We start from the raw sequence: 16,756 nt of genomic DNA on the forward strand, positions 1-16,756 counted from the left end.
CATTCAACATGACTAGCAAGGATTAAGCCACCACAGATGTTATTAGTTACCATAATTATGCTGGGGGATAACAGACCTTTCGTTACCAGATGCTCTGAACAAGGGGTGGCTATAGCAATCTCACCCTGCTTGTGGCCTTCCAAGAGGCATCTGGTTGGCCACAGATGAACCCAGGATGTTGGACTAGACAGATCTTTGGTTGGACCCGGTAGAGCAACTTTTATACATTTATATTCATGACTAGGGCCTCCAATCACCATCACCTTACTGCAGGGATGCTGAACTCAGGCCCATGGGCCAAATGTGGCTCCCCACCACGAAAATGTCTTCAAAATTGTATTCAGTCCTTGGGCTGAAAGAGGTCGACACTTGCCTGACTGCTATGTCTCAGGCCAAGTTATGATTAAGGTTGTCTGTACTTCAAACCTGGAAAAAAACCATACCCCAAAATTCTATACTAAAAAGAAACAGATCAGTATGCAAAATTATGCACATTAAGTGCACAAAACACAAGTGTTAATTTTTCTCAGAGAACCACTGGAAAAAATTAACCCAGACTGCTACGAGAAAACCATGCAAACTGTCAGCTGAAGGCCATTCAAAGCTGCATTAACATGTTCACAAACTGGTTTGGGGGACCTCTGCTGGATAGAAGCAAAACAATGCAGACCCCCCTGCCTAAAAACTTCATAGTGGGATATTGGACTACAAAAGATGTATGGGTTAAACACTGCTGTCCTGAGAAACAATTTTCTTCCAAGTAGTGCTCAGAAACACTCCCCAACAATGTTGGGGAGTACTTAACTGCTTAACTTAACTAAGTTAAGTACTTAAACTTAAGTTAAGTACTTAACTGCTTTATCCGTACTTCAGGAACCTCAGCAACACAAATCAAATAATTTTGCATCCTAATTTTTAGTCAACTGTTCTATTTTAAGTGTGTTCAAGGAGACAATATAGGTTTTTCTATTTTAATTTAACTGACAATATTTAAAAGCAGAAACCCACAAAAGTGAAATACAGAAAGACAAAAGGGAATAATTTTGTGTAAAAAAACACATTTGAGGAAAAACATACTACCATCTCACCCTATGAGATAATGTCACTTTCATGGATTCTCCACAAAAAAGATCCCTGTTTTGTGTGGGAAGAAGTTGGGATCCTCTTCACAGCAACAGCTGTGGCTAAGCCAATTAAGCAACTAGAGTGAAGTCATCTTTCAGGTGTTACAAGTGCACATATCAGGCAATGAAATCCAGAGGTCTATTGAATCCACCTTTCCTGTTCATGTATTGCCTGCAACAACAGAAAGCAAACATTACCAATAAACTATACTGAAGCCCCCTAGACAATCTCAATACCCACCCAGTCTTTCTGAAATTTCTCCAGGCATTGCTCATCTTTGTAGTCATGAGAGTTAGAAAACTGCTTTTATTTTAGAACGGTTAAAGCCAATGTTTTCAGGATGCCAGTTTCTGTATCTCAAAACGGAATTCTGTGCTTGTGATGATATCTCACACACATACACCCCCCTACACCTACCAGACTTTAAAGTATATTTATTAGTATTTAGTTCAGCCTTCTTCAACCTGGTGCCCCCCAAATGTGTTGGACTACAACTCCCATCATTCCTCAGCCAGCATGGCCAATTGATTTAGTTTCTAACTTAGCTGCAGCAGAATCCTAAATATCAAGAGCAAACTCATTCTCCCTGTGTTGGTCCTTATGGCACTATTCACACATGAGGGAGGAATCAGCAGGGTTGAGGAAACCTCAAGACTTGCAGAAGGTACCTTTTTTTTTAAAAAAAAAAAGAAAAACTCAAAGGAGGTAACAAAAACCCCCTCAAAGCAGCCCAATGAGGATTGAGGGTGCCCAGTGGCCATGGAATGCTGTCTTCACTAGTGGGGGCGGGGGAAGAATACAAGACTGTGGGAGAGGGAGTGGAATATCCTATAAAGGGGCCTGGCTGGAACCCTGAACAGGAGCACTCCATGCTGCAACATTTTGGTTGCATGTCACACTTGTAAGAACAGCAACATACAAATCTAACATCCCAACTAACAGAAACTCAGACTGTGGCAGATTAATTTACATTATGCAAATTAATCCTGAAACGGTGGGAACCACAGGAGGCCGACCTTGGTAACTTTCTGCTCTCCCACAATATTAAATCTTGGTTGTTTTATTGGCATTTGGGGAACTCCACTCCCCCTCAAGGCAGCTCACCATAAAGTTTGAGAATCCCTGGCATACACGGATTTTCTGAAGCAAATTAACGCATTTAGGGTGAATCACTCCACAAAAGGGAATCTGTTCTCTTGTTTCAAAAATAAAAAGGGGGGGAGTATGAAGGAACACAGCTTTCTTTTGCAAGTATTCCTGTGAATCAATTAAGTGCTCTCTTTGACATAGAGGGGATCACAGAGCTCCCATTCTCAGAGCCAATCTGTCCAAGGGGAAGTAAGGCCAACCTGTATTTCCTCTTCTGCGATACATTTATAGCATAGGCATTTACAGAGCCATCCACTTTCTTGCCCTGCAAGACAAAGAGAAACCCAGTCATCTTCAGACAAGAGATACAGTGACACCTGGCCTAGGGGAAGAGAAAGACAATGGCTTGGATCCTAAGTTACTCCTCTATTTGTGTAAGGGAGGGGGAAATTTCCACCAATTTTCTCCTCCATCTGCAGCCCCTGGAAGTAGATTTCAAGGGTGTACAGGGGGCTGCAGAAGAAGCAGAAGGTGGGAAAGGTCATTCACAGAAGGAATGTGAGGATAGAAGCCAGTGAGCCTTGGAGAACAGGCAGGATATGAGTGTAATTTAAGTTGGGCATCCTCAAGAAAGCCAGTCACATTTTGCTTTTTGTTTGTTGCAGTATCTTTCTTCTTTGAATTTTACACTTTCGCTTTTGGGAAATCTGCCTATGCAGAGATTTCAACACGAGAAGCTAGATCAACAGTTTCCAAGCTACCTACCTTCCGGGAACTTGCCCCACAACAATGTACTGCCAAACAATCCCTGTGTCAAATCTGGAACCCCTTTGCATTGTAGAAGATTCTAGCAGAAGCAAGCAGTATATAGATCAGGATCTACTGGTAGGTCTCTGGGGGACTGGCAAGGATTTGTCTTCCAATTGTTTAACAGCAGCAACAGAATGACTCTCCCACATCCCCAACCCACCACCCTGCTGAAATGAAGAAAGCTGGGGGAGAGAGAACGCCTGGGATGCTGTCTGCCATTTAAGGTCTTCTCACTGAGGAAATCCAAGGACAGAGTTTGAGAGTCACGAATCTAGTTGGCTAGTGTACAAGCCAATATCAGGACCATGTCCTGGAACGATTTATTAATCATGCCAGAAACTTCCTTCTCTCTGACTTGAACCTGCAGTGTGGTTTGTGTCTTTTGCCTGAGCTGGGGCTGGTATTATATACAGGCATAAGTGAACTTGTGGAATTCAAGGTGCAGTAACAACTACTAGCTTAGGCTGCTTTTAAAAATTAGAGAAAATAATTGAGGTGAAGTTTAACAGCTATTGGCCATTATACCTAAATGGATACTCATCTCAGGGGAGTGTATCTCTACTTACCATCAGATGCTCCCCCCCTTTTTTGCAGCTTCAGGCAGATGAAGACATGGTAGATTCCAAAAATTAACCATCAGCCTCCCCAAAAGGAGACCGGGTTAACTAAGTGGGAAAGTCTATTCTGCTGCCACCCACTTATTTGCATGCACGTGCTCAGTTGCACAGACAGAGGCAGCTAGACAGTGACTGGGTGCACACGCCACACGGCTGAGCTGTGGCACTCACAAGTGCCATCCTGAATATTCAACCACAGACTGTGCGTTGTCATGTCATGTGAACCTGGCCGGCAGGGGTTATGTGAAGGTTAGCCCCCCGAGGACCCCATATTCAACCCCAAAGAACCCATGCCCTGTTCTAGGGTTATGTGAGGGCTTTTTAACACTCACCTAACCCCCACCAGCTGGGTTTGCATGACATGACAACCCACAGTTGGGGGTTGAATAAGCAGGATGGCACCTGTGGGCACTGTAGCTCCTTGTGGCTTAAACAGCCCCAGTATCACGCAAACAGCCCGTAGTTACAAACAGTAAAAACCTCAGTTCATCTATGGTTCCCAGATAGGCAACTGAAATGTGTGCTGCACTGTGTGTACTCTACACTAAAAAAAGATCTGTGCCAAGGCAATCTAAGTTTTGCTCCCTGTAAGAAGTTGCGCATATCGAACGGAAACTACTTAACGTCTTAGTCTGCACAATTCACTCTCCCCCAGCCCCCGCCTTTTTTTCCAGAGTTCAGTAATTTATTTTGGTTTTGCTACTCATGGAGCTGCACAGAGCAGGGGAGCCCCACTGCCCCCAGCTACGTGAAATCTTAATTCAGCCCCTTTCTAACTTCTCAGCAGGCATGGCTCAAACACATTCAGGCATCTTTCTGCAACAGCAATGGCGAGAAATGTGTTCTTTTAGTAAAAAAGCAGATCCTCAAAAACGGAATTCTGCCCCCACTACCACATTGCACAGGTCTGCTGTTCATCTAGAGAACTGTGGTGCACGCATACCACCCTGCTTTTAAGTTGCTGGCTCAACAGCAGATGCAGCTTAACCACATGCTGCCCTTGATTTAAGGCAGGGGTAGGGTGGGGGGACCTCTTTCAGCTCAAGGGCCGAATTCCATTCTGGAGAAGCTTTCAGGGGCTGCATGCCAGTGGTGGGTGGGAGCAAAGGGGGTGGGGCCAAAATACTAGCATATTGTAGCTTAAAGATATTACTGCCAGCAACTCAGCCTCAGGAGAAGCATCTCAACATTTTACAACGGGAGGAAAACTGCACAAAAGCCAGGAAGTCACCAAACTAGTGGTGGTTGGGGGAAAGGGGTGGGGCCAGAAGAAGGGGGCATGGCCTTCAGGGGAACCCCAGAAAGCTGGACGGGAACCCTCAAGGGCCAGATTTGGCCCCTGGGCTGAGGTTCTGCACCCCTGGATTAAGGACTACAAAAGAAGCCACTTACCTTTGTTGTGTCAAATGATGCGAATCCCATCATTTTCATCATTTCAATTTCTTCTTCTGTCTTGCCCTCCAAATCTTCTTCTGCAAAAAGAAACCAAGACACAACTGGGAGAGAAGGCGACAAGGAAGCAGCTAAAAGAATCTTACTACACTTGCCAGTGGAGAGGGAACTGGAATCAAGAATCACACAGAACTGTTATAAGGCAGCATTTCCTTTTCACTTTCCAAGAACAGCCATTGACCTGGTTTACACATAACAAGCCAAAGTACGGGTTGAGCTGGTGTGGAGGAAGTGGATAGGGAGACATTTTCCTCCCTCTCTCATAATACTAGAACCAGGGGTCATCCCATGATATTGATTGGTGGGAGATTCAAGACAGATAAAAGGAAGGACTTCTTCACACAGCACATAGTCAAACTATGGAATTTGCTACCAAAAGACATAGTGACGGCCACCTATTCAGATGGCTTTAAAAGGGAGTTAGACAAGTTCCTGGAGGAGAAGGGTATCAAGGCTACTAGTCCTGATGGCTATCTGCCACCTCCAGTATCAGAGGAAGTATGCCTATGTACACCAGTTAGCAGGGAACATGGGCGGGAGGGTGCTGTTGCACTCAAATTCTGCTTGTGCCTTTCCTATGGGCAGCTGGTTGGCCACTGTGTGAACAGAATGGTGGTCTAGATGGACCTTACTCTTCTTATGTTCTTATGAGGATGGATTGTCATTGAATCATGGGTTGTTGTTGAATCATGGGTGGCTGTTATGTGCAAACCCTGCATTATGCTTTAACTATGGATTGTTACCCCTTCATGGATCACTGCCTTGTTATGGCGAAGGGGCTTGCGTAACGCAGTGAAGCCATAAGCTATGCCATGCAGGGCCACCCAAGACGGACAGGTCATGGTGGAGAGTTCTGACAAAATGTGGTCTACTGGAGAAGGAAATGGCAACCCACTTCAGGATTCTTGCCAAGAAAACCCCATGGAACGTATCACAAGGCTGAAAGATATGACACCAGAAGATGAGCCTCTCAGGTTGGAAGGTGCCCAGTATACTACTGGGGAAGAGCAGAGGGAATTTCCAAGTAGCGCCAGAAAGAGTGAAGCAGCTGGGCCAAAGCCGAAAGGACACTCAGCTGTGGATGTGTCTGGTGGTGAAAAGAAAGTCCGATGCTGTAAAGAACAATATTGTTTCGGAACCTGGAATGTCAGATCAATGAATCAAGGTAAGCTGGAGGTGGTCAAACGTGAGATGGCAAGACTGAACATGGACATCTTGGGAATTCAGCAAACTAAAATGGACAGGCATGGGTGAATTTAATTCAGGCGACCATTATATCTACAACTGTGGGCAAGAATCCCTTAGAAGAAATGGAGTAGTGCTCATAGTCAACAAAAGGGTGGGAAAAGCAGTACTGGGGTACAATCTCAAAAATGACAGAATGATCTCAGTACAAATCCAAGGCAAACCATTCAACATCACAGTACTTCAAGTCTATGCCCCAACCACTGAGGCCGAAGAAGCTGAGGTTGATCGGTTCCATGAAGACCGACAACACCTTCTAGAACTAACACCCAAAAAAGATGTCCTCTTCATCAGAGGAGAATTGAATGCCAAAGTAGGAAGTCAAGAAATCACCGGGATAACAGGCAAGCATGGCCTTGGTGTACAAAATGAAGCAGGACAAAGGCTAATAGAGTTTTGCCAAGAGAACACGCTGATCATAGCAAACACTCTTTTCCAACAGCACAAGAGGCGACTCTACACATGGACATCACCAGATGGTCAATATCGAAACCAGATTGATTATGTACTTCGCAGCCAAAGATGGAGAAGCTCTATACAGTCAGTCAAAACAAAGACCTGGAGCTGACTGTGGCTCAGATCATGAGCTGCTTGTTGCAAAATTTCGGCTTAAATTGAAGAACATAGGGAAAACCACTAAACCATTCAGGTATGAACTAAATCATAGCCCTTATGAATATACAGTGCAGGTGAGGAATAGATTTAAGGGATTAGACCTGACAGAGTGCCTGAGGAACTATGGATGGAGGTCCGTAACATGGTTCAGGAGGCAGCAACGAAATCCATCCCAAAGACAAAGAAATGCAAGAAAGCAAAGTGGCTGTCTGATGCGGCTTTACAAGTAGCTGAGGAAAGAAGGGAAGTGAAAAGCAAGGGAGAAAGGGGAAGATATATCCAACTGAATGCAGAGTTCCAGAGAAGAGCAAGGAGAGACAAGAAGGCCTTCTTAAATGAACAATGCAAAGAAATCGAGGAAAACAATAGAATGGGAAAGACTAGAGATCTTTTCAAGAAAATTGGAGATCTCAAGGGAATGTTTTGTGCAAAGATGGGCATGATAAAGGACAAAGAAGGCAGGGACCTCACAGAAGCAGATGAGATTAAGAAGAGGTGGAAAGAATACACAGAAGAACTATACAGGAAAGATCTGAATGTCCCTGATAGCCATGAGAGTGAGGTCACTGAACTTGAGCCGGACAACCTACAGAGTGAAGTCAAGTGGGCCTTAGGAAGCATTAGTAACAACAAAGCTAGCGGAGATGACAGTATTCCAGCTGAGCTATTTAAGATCCTAAAAGATGATACTGTTAAAGTGCTGCACTCAATATGCCAACAAATCTGGAACACTCAACAGTGGCCACAAGACTGGAAAAGGTCAGTTTACATTCCAGTTCCAAAGAAGGGCAACGCCAAAGAGTGTTCAAACTACCGCACAATTGCGCTCATTTCACATGCCAGCAAGGTTATGCTCAAAATCCTACAAGCTAGGCTTCAGCAGCATGTGAACTGAGAACTACCGGAAGTACAAGCTGGGTTTCGAAGAGGCAGAGGAACTAGAGATCAAATCGCCAACATTCGGTGGATCATAGAATAGTAGGGTTGGAAGGGGCCTACAAGGCCATTGAGTCCAACTCCCCACTCAATGCAGGAATCCAAGTCAGAGCATCCCTGACAGGTGGCTGTCCAGCCTCATCTTGAATGCCTCCAGGGTGGGAGAGCCCACTACCTCCCTTAGGGAATTGGTTCCATTGTCGTATTGCTCTAACAGCCAGGATGTTTTTCCTGATGTTCAGCTGGAATCTGGCTTCCTGTCACTTGAGCCCATCCTTCCATGTCCTACACTCTGGCATGATCGAGAAGAGATGCTGGCCTTCTTCTCTGTGACAACCTGTTTAGGACTTGAAGAGCACTATCATATCTCCCCTCAGTCTTCTCTTCTCGGGGCTAAACATGCCCAGTTCTTTCAGTCTCTCCTCATAGGGCTTTGTTTCCAGTCTCCTGATCATCTTTGTTGCCCTCCTCTGAACCCTCTCTAGCTTGTCTGCATCCTTCTTAAAGTGTGGTGCCCAGAACTGGACACGGTACTCCAGATGAGGCCTAACCAGTGCTGAGTAGAGGGGAACTAGTACTTCCCGGGATTTGGAAGCTATGCTTCTATTAATGCAGCCCAAAATAGCATTTGCCTTTTTTGCAGCCACATCATGGAGAAAGCAAGTGAATTCCAGAAAAACGTCTATTTCTGCTTCATTAACTATGCTAAAGCCTTTGATTGTGTGGATCACAACAAACTCGGGCAAACTCTGGCAAAAAAAAAAAAGAGATGGGAGTACCAGACCACCTTACCTGTCTCCTGAGAAACCTGTATGAGGGCCAAGATGCAACAGTAAGAACCGGACATGGAACAACCGATTGGTTCAAAATTGGGAAAGGAGTACGACAAGGCTGTATATTGTCGACCTGCTTATTGAATTTTTATGCAGAGTACATCATGAGAAAAGCCGGGTTGGATCAATCACAGCTCGGAATTAAGATTGCCGGGAGAATTATCAACAACCTCAGATACGCAGACGATACCACCCTTATGGCAGAAAGTGAAGAGAATCTAAAGAGCCTCTTGTTGAGGGTGAAAGTGGACAGTGCAAAAGCTGGTTTGAAACTCAACATTAAAAAAACGAAGATCATGGCATCTGGCCCTATCACTTCCTGGCATAAAGAACGGGAAGAAATGGAAGCAGTGACAGATTTTACTTTCTTGGGCTCCAAGACCACCGCAGACAGTGACTGTAGCCATGAAATTAAAAGACGCTTGCTCCTTGGGAGGAAAGCTATGGCACATCTAGACAGCATAGTAAGAAGCAGAGACATCACCTTGCCGCCAAAGGTTCGTATAATCAAAGCTATGGTTTTCCCAGTAGCAACGTATGGCTGTGAGAGCTGGACTATAAGGAAGGCTGAGCGCCGAAGAATCGATGCTTTCGAACTGTGGTGCTGGAGAAGACTCTTACGAGTCCCCTGGACTGCAAGGAGGTCAAATCAGTCCATCCTAAAGGAAATCAACCCTGACTGCTCATTGGAAGGTCAGATACTGAAGCTGAAGCTCAAATATTTTGGCCAAACGCGAAGACAAAACTCACTGGAAAAGACCCTGATGCTGGGAAAGATGGAAGGCAAAAGGAGAAGGGGACGGCAGAGGATGGGATGGCTAGATAGCATCACCGATGCAATGAATATGAACTTGAGCACACTCCGGGAGAGAGCGGAGGACAGGAAGGCCTGGCGTGCTATGGTCCATGGGGTCACAAGGAGTCGGACACAACTGAACAACAATGGATTGTTAACCATGAACAACCCAGAGTTCACAACTTAACAACAAACCATGGGTTCTTTTCCCGGATTGTTCATGGTTAATAATGCATAGTTAAACCACAGTGAGGGGTTCGCACATAACGACAACCCACAATTCAACACCCCATGATTCAAAGACTCTGGGTTGTCATTTCATGCAAACCAGGCCTATAAATCAGAAGATGTTCAGTTTTCAGAGACATCTCAAATGGAAAGCTTTTAAAATGTGTTAAAAAGTTAAATTCATACAAGCATACAAGGTACAAACATTGGGTCCAATAGAGGTACTCAATTCCTGGACTATTACAATCTTTTACCATTAGTGTATTTTCCTTCTAGATGCAAAAGGTTTTGTAAAGCAAACTAATCCATTATCACTTGTACCTAATCCTATTTTATCCCTGAAGAACTGAAAAGGAGCTACTTTTCCATTCTGCCTTAGGAAGTGTAATCCAGCTCCAACTGTGGCTAATCTAGAAAGACAGCACCTTATTTTGTGCTTTTCATGACTGACACAGAAACTGCTAAGAAAACAATTCCTCTTGAAAGCTTTGGTTAAGGGGCAGGGGCAAAGATCCCTTTTGCTGATGGAATGCTCTCTGCTTATGTAGCGCTTACACTGACTTTATGGCACCAAAGAACTCTTTAAACAACTGTTTTATTTTGTGCTGCTTTTATCTTCTGCTTTGGATTTTATTATTTTGTATTTTTATTGTTTTATGTTTATAGAGAAGTTAAAACAAATCAATAACCCGAAACCAAGATCAATCCTTATTATATAAAAGGACTTCCCAATAAAAGTGACACCTCAAGGATCCAACATAATTCTGTACAAAATGTTGTTGGACAAGTGCTTGGAAAATGCAACATCCCAGTAACAACAGCACTGGAGTGGGATGGGGGCAGATATATATTTTTTACACAAGTACACCTTTATTGTGCATGACAAAAGATGTGGAAAGCTCCTTAGACTCAGGTCAACACATGGGGCAGAATCCAATGAGGCGCTTATGCCCCCTGCCAATCCTCTCCGCCCCACTGATTCTTTTGTGCAAGCGGTGGGTCCAGCCAATTTGGTTGCGGCAAGGGGGGCGATCAGTTAGGCAAGGGAACTTTAGTGCTTCCTCGAGGAAGCCCTGAAACGAGCGGAAACACTTGTTTCTGGAAGGAGGCAGGTCAGCTGAGCTCCATCATGTGAGCTCTGCCAATCTGCCTCCTTCCAGAAATGAGCGTTTCTGCTCGTTTGGGGTTGCCTCGGAAGTGCTGAATCAACATTGCTCAAGAGGGGTATGCACAAGAGAATTGGCAGGGCCTTAAGTGCCTCATTGGATTCTGCCCATTATCTTATGTGACTTCACCATCAAATCAGGGTTTTTGTCATCCCGTCCCCCCCGTTACATCTTGTCTGATGTAGAGTTCTGGAGATCGTAAAAGCTTACACATTTTTGTGAACTTTTGGTTGGCCAAGTAAAGGTATTACACTAATATGGATTTTGACATTATCTATTGGCTCTCAATAAAAGAGGTAGATATGCTCTACCTATAAAACCAGAAAATTGTCAAGTCAAATATCCTTGCCCAAAGGCAAGATCCTTCTCACAATGATACCCTCTCCCTAAGTAAATCCACATAATCCTGACTCCAGAGCTGAAGTTAATAACATGCATCATAGCAAGGTTTTTTCCACCTTGGGCTGCAACACTACAACACTTTTTATTACCTGTAATCTGACGCTCTTTGCCTTTGGCATCTTTGTTCTCTTTCTTTTCATCATCTCGCCTTTCTTTCTGTCGGGAAGGGGAAGAGGAACTGGATCTATGTCGCCGTGGAGATCTAGAATGTCAAACCAGTGCAAGTTTCACTTTTATGGTGACGGACATTAGGAGGTGCACGTGTCAGCTTATGAGACACACAAAACAAGAAGCACCTGCATATTTGTTGGGTAATGGGGGCTGGGATTAAAACGAGATGTAAAACTGGCAATAATTACACATTAGGGGTATAGATCAATTTATCCTCATTGAGAATCACAACTATCTAGTTCTTCTTCCTCTTATGTAGGGATGTGACAGGAAAGGGAGGGGTAGATACTACAGCCATCACATGAACCTTTATGCAGGGAGCCTGGGGCTGCATATACTGAACTATCCAATTTTATTCTTACAATAGCCCTGAGAAGTAGGTCTGATGGAATGATAAGAAATTGGCCCAAAGTCATCCCAATGACCACCATAGCAGAGCAGGGATTTGAACCCAGGTCTTGCTCATGTGAGTTGAACATTCTACCCACTACACAGCCATTTAGCATTTATTAACCAACAGTACACTAGCTCAGTAGCAAAGATACTACACAGCTGCTGCTCAGATGGATTACTATCTAGTACACAAATAGGGTTTAATACAAGAGGGGCAGATCACAGGGGCAGAGAGCTATGAAACATTGTCCAGGGATAGTGAAGGGAAGTTACAAGGAAGATGGGTGTGTTCCTATGGCCGATGCAAGCCCCTCAGCTTATTTTATACACAGAAAAACTCTACAAAGGCTACAACTCACATCCAGGGACATGGCTTTCCCCTGCTTACTCACCTAGGATTTTATAACTGCCTAGAAACCATTCATCACTAGTCCTGAACATGTATCTAGTTTAACTGTCAAACACCACAACAAAGCTATTGGAGGAAGTGGGAGAGAAAGCAGTCAAGAGGCTTAAAACTGCCATAAGAAGAAAGGGACAGAAACAGTTTAACTGCCAACACTAGATTTTACTGTCCCATCCCATAGGCAATCATAGCTGGGAGAGGCAAATGACCTTTCCTCCATCTCTTCTTTCAAAAGTAAACAGCTGCTGGGGAGCCACGGGAGAGCCTTCATACAACACTGATCATTTCTTTAGGTAAAGTAGTCCACTCGCTTGTGAATTCTTGTAGATTGGGGCGGGGGGGGGGGATATTATGGATAAACTACATAACCATAATAGCCCCTGCTAATGGCAAGAGCTATAGGCCTGCTTGATCCTCATATATACTGCCCACAACAAGAATGGTACCTACAGAACAGGTTAACAAGAAACCTAGTGCTACTATCTGATGCCACCTCCTCACCTGGAGCGTCGCCTATGTGGGGAACGGGAACGACTTCTTCTCCTGTCTCTCTCCCGAGACCTCGACCGCTCCCGCCGCCTCCTCTCCCGTGAGGTGGATCTGGAACGCCGACGTTCTTGAAGAAAAAAAAAATTAAAACAGAGCAACCAACCTTAGTTACGGATTTAATAACCCTCTTGCATTTCTGTGAGTATGGATATTCCTCCTGCAGTAACACACCATAGTCAAGGTGGGTTCAAAAACAAACCAGTATGCCTTCCCGTCTCAGCCCCACAGAGTACAGTTTGCCCTCATAAACTTTCATTTGATTACTAATTAAAGCATAAAACTCTAGTTAATAATAATAATAATACAATGTATCTAGCTACCAATAACTACAATATTTAGAAACCAACTGGAGCCCTTGTGTTAACATATTTAAGCCTTCACAGGATGCTAAAAGGTAAAATAGTGTTTTACCTCCATTTGCTACAATTTTGATTCTATGTTTTTATCCTATCCTTCTTCCATGAAGCTTAGGATGGCATACAGAGTTGGTTCCAGATTGGGTTTTAGCTATGAAGTTAAGCAATGCACATGCAAAGGAAGAGCAGGGAGGCTGTTTTTCCTTCTTTGGAAGTGTGTTATTTATTGCATTCTATATCCTGCAACTCTCTTCCTCTAAAAAAAACAACTCAGGGCAACAAACACTGGAGCTGGCCTCATTCTGTCCTTGCAACCAGTGCTCAAATTATGGGAAGAATGGCAGAGGAACCCTTAGTGAAATTCATAAGACCACCCCAGAACAATTTGAGCCAAATCATACTTGCAGCCCTCTCATAACCTTCTAAGCACAGTAGCTAATGGGGAATGGGTCCCCTCTGCACCTCCCATAATTCAACTACTGTTCATCATGACAGTGGTTATGATGAACAGTGGTTAGCTTTTAGCCCAGTGGGAAGAGAAAGGTCACCTTTGGTAATAAGACTATTTAAAGACTGACATTGGTCTATGTGGTGCTCTAGAAAATGCCATTAATGAAGTGCTAGGTAGGTCCCTGCATTCAAAGGACTTGCAATCTCAAATCAGTTGTGGGGGAAGCCAGCAAAGGGAGCACATAAGAGCCCTGCTGGATCAGACCAAAGGCTCATCTAATCCAGAATCCTGTTCCCCATAAGCATGACAAGGCAGCAATAGTCCTCTTCTGCCATTGCTCTGCTGCAACAAGTGCTATTTAGGGAAACTGCCTCTGAACCTGGTGGATTCATCTAGCCACTACGATTAGTAGCCTCTTTTCTGCCATGAATCTGTTCAATTCCTTTTAAAGCGATCTCAGGGTGCCATCCTATGCCTGTTTAGACAGAAAGAAGTCCTACAATGGCTGGCTGGGGCATGCTGGGAGTTGTGGGACCTTTTTCCGTCTAATCAGGCGCAGGATTGCGCCCCAAGGGAGTTCCACAAGTCAAATGGGTGCTGCCCAAAGACCCCCTTCCCTTTATCTGTCCTGGATTTTCAGCCAGTCAGCTTCGCTGCATGGATGGCCCCAAGCTTGAGAAGAGGAGGAGAAACGACGACGAGTCTTGCGGAAGGCGAACGCCGTTTTTCTGGTATCAGCTCCCATGGAGTAGAAGCCGCTTCGGTAGGTGCACCCTGCGATGCGTGTCAGTCACCCGCGGTCCACGGGAGCTTCCGCCAGAACGACCGGGGGGGGGGGGGGCGCCTTGAAGGTGCCGCCAGACGCCTTGCGGCTCTTCGCGGCAACAGGCGGCCGCGGCCCCGGCCCCGGCCCCGCTGGAGGGCCTCTCCGCCCGCGTCCTCCGCGCCACGCAGAGCGGCTCACGCCTCCGTCCCGGCGCCGGCGCTACTGACGGGAGCCGCCGAGCTGGAGGGCGCCGGCTGCAGAAGGCTGCCCGTCCCGCGCCCGAGCGAGCCGGCGCCGGCGGCCGCGCGGGCTCCAGCTTGGCTGCGCCGGAGCGGAGGAGGCTCAGGGGCGAAGCCGCAGGCCCGGAGGAGGGCGGCCCCTCGGCGCCCGCGGGCGGGGGGAGGCAGGGAGGGGTCCGAGCCCCGGCCCATCGCCGGCCGAGCGGCTCCAGAGGCAGGCCTATGCCGGGCGGGGCGGGGCGGAGCGCGCCAAGGCCGCCTCCCCGCAGGGGGTCCCCGGGACACTCACCCCTTCGGGGCGGGGACCTGGAGCGGCTGCGGCCCATCCCGCCTCCTCCCGCAGCACTTCCTGCGGCTGCCCGGGACTTCCGGCGAGCTGGTCCGTTCCCTCTTGTGCTCCGGCTGGGAACACGCCGCCTGGGCGTGGGCCGCCCTGGCTCCCAAGGGCCTGCGGCTGACCAATCGCGGGGCGGCGCGGGGCGGCGCGGGGCGGCGCGGGGCACGACCCGGCCCGCCCCCCGCCGGCGGCGCCCCGCACGGACTCGTGGGCCGCAGGGGCCGCCGCGGAGACGCGGGCACAGGGCGCAGCCGCCGTGGGTCGGGGGCCGGCGACCGCGGGGCAGCGCAAGCCCGGGCGCTTCCCTCAGACGGGGGCCCGCGGACCCCCGCCGACGGGAGCGTGTCTGGGGGGGCCGGACGCGTGCCCGCGCAAAAGGGAGCGCCCGTGTGTTCGGTGCGGCGCCCTCCCGGGCGGGGGTCGATCGGCGGGGCTTCAGTTTCGATTGCAGCTTAAAGAAAAGCTTTTAAATTATTGTGATGATATCCTGCTTGCGTATGGGCTCTGCCCCCAGGGGGTCTCTGCCCCAGGGTTCTGTTCAGGCCCACAGCGGCTCGGGTTCATTCACTGGGCACAACAGCCAGATGTCAATGGGTGGAGCGGTGGGTTGCATGCAGCTGTCGTGCTCCACAGACAACATCTGTAGCAACCGGGGGTTGGGGTTCCCCCTCAAGAAGGCAGGCCAGCTGAGACGGTATGAGGCCTTGGCTGTCAGTCTTCCAGAATCCAGATTACTACAATGTGCCACAAGCACAAAAGAACTCGAAATCTGTGCCAAGCCAATGACAGAAGCACATGGTCTCATCTGCAGACTACGAGACATCAATTTTTGTAAACCGCCCAGAGAGCTTCGGCTGTTGGCCGGTATAGAAATTAAATAAAGTAAGTCGCAAAATATAACTGGGAGGATTCATGAAATTACTCCCTGGTTAGCTTAACATCTGCTCCAGGTAAATTGGTGGAAAGTGTTATTAAAGATAAACTCATCAAGCACATAGACTTTATATTATGGAGGAACAAGTCTTACTGAAGAAGAATCAACATCTCTTTGACAAAGGTAAGTCCTGTCAACGAGTATGTGGTCTGGCAGACGTTTATTTGGACTTTCAAAATGCTTTGACAAGAGCCCCTTACCAAAGACTCCTGAGCAAACATAGCAGTCGTGAGATAAGAGGAGAGGTTCTCTTATGGAGCGGTAATTGGTTAAAGAACAAAGCACAGGGTAGGAATAAATGGTCAATTCTTGTAATGGAAGGATGAAAACAGGTTCCACAAGGGTCTGTATTGGGACCAATGCTTTTTAACTTGTTCATAAATGATCTGGGGTTAGGAAGCAGTGAGGTGGCCAAGTTTGCCAATGAACCAAATTGTTTAGGGAGGTTAAAACAAAAAAGGATTATGAACAGCTCCAAAAGGATCTCTCCAAATGGAGAGAATGGGCATCAAAATGGAAAATGGTTTCATGTAAGCAAGAGTAAAGTTATACACATCTGGACAAAAAGTGGTAATTTTACAATACACTGATGGAGCCTGAACTGAGAAAATGATATTGGGGTCATGGTGGATATCTTAATAAAAACGCTGGCCTAGTGTGGGAATGCTGTGAAAAAGGCAATTTCTATGTGGGGGATCTTTAGGAAAGGAATTGAAAAAACTGCCAGTACCATAATGCCTTTATACAAATCTATGGTGAAACCACCCTTGGAATAATGCGTAGAATTCTGGACAACACAAAGAGGATATTGTAGAGCTGGAAAAGGTGCAGAAAAGGGCA

At 46.5% G+C, this 16,756-nt stretch overlaps 1 protein-coding gene across 1 annotated transcript; it reads right to left on the reverse strand.

The window, feature by feature from the left end:
* Positions 1 to 957: 957 nt before the first annotated feature.
* Positions 958 to 15,002, reverse strand: SNRNP27 (small nuclear ribonucleoprotein U4/U6.U5 subunit 27). Its single transcript, XM_084804243.1, has 6 exons — positions 14,935 to 15,002; positions 12,786 to 12,900; positions 11,404 to 11,516; positions 5,034 to 5,113; positions 2,475 to 2,539; positions 958 to 1,296 (listed from the first exon to the last, which is right to left on the reverse strand). Exons 1-6 carry the CDS (start codon positions 14,969 to 14,971, stop codon positions 1,242 to 1,244), a joined length of 465 nt encoding a protein of 154 aa, XP_084660369.1. The 5' UTR covers positions 14,972 to 15,002; the 3' UTR covers positions 958 to 1,241.
* Between the last annotated feature and the right edge of the window lie 1,754 nt (positions 15,003 to 16,756).

This window comes from Heloderma suspectum, chromosome 6, assembly GCF_057233095.1.
Source record: "Heloderma suspectum isolate Gila_16-S chromosome 6, 16-S_ref, whole genome shotgun sequence".
Lineage (NCBI taxonomy): Eukaryota > Metazoa > Chordata > Lepidosauria > Squamata > Helodermatidae > Heloderma > Heloderma suspectum.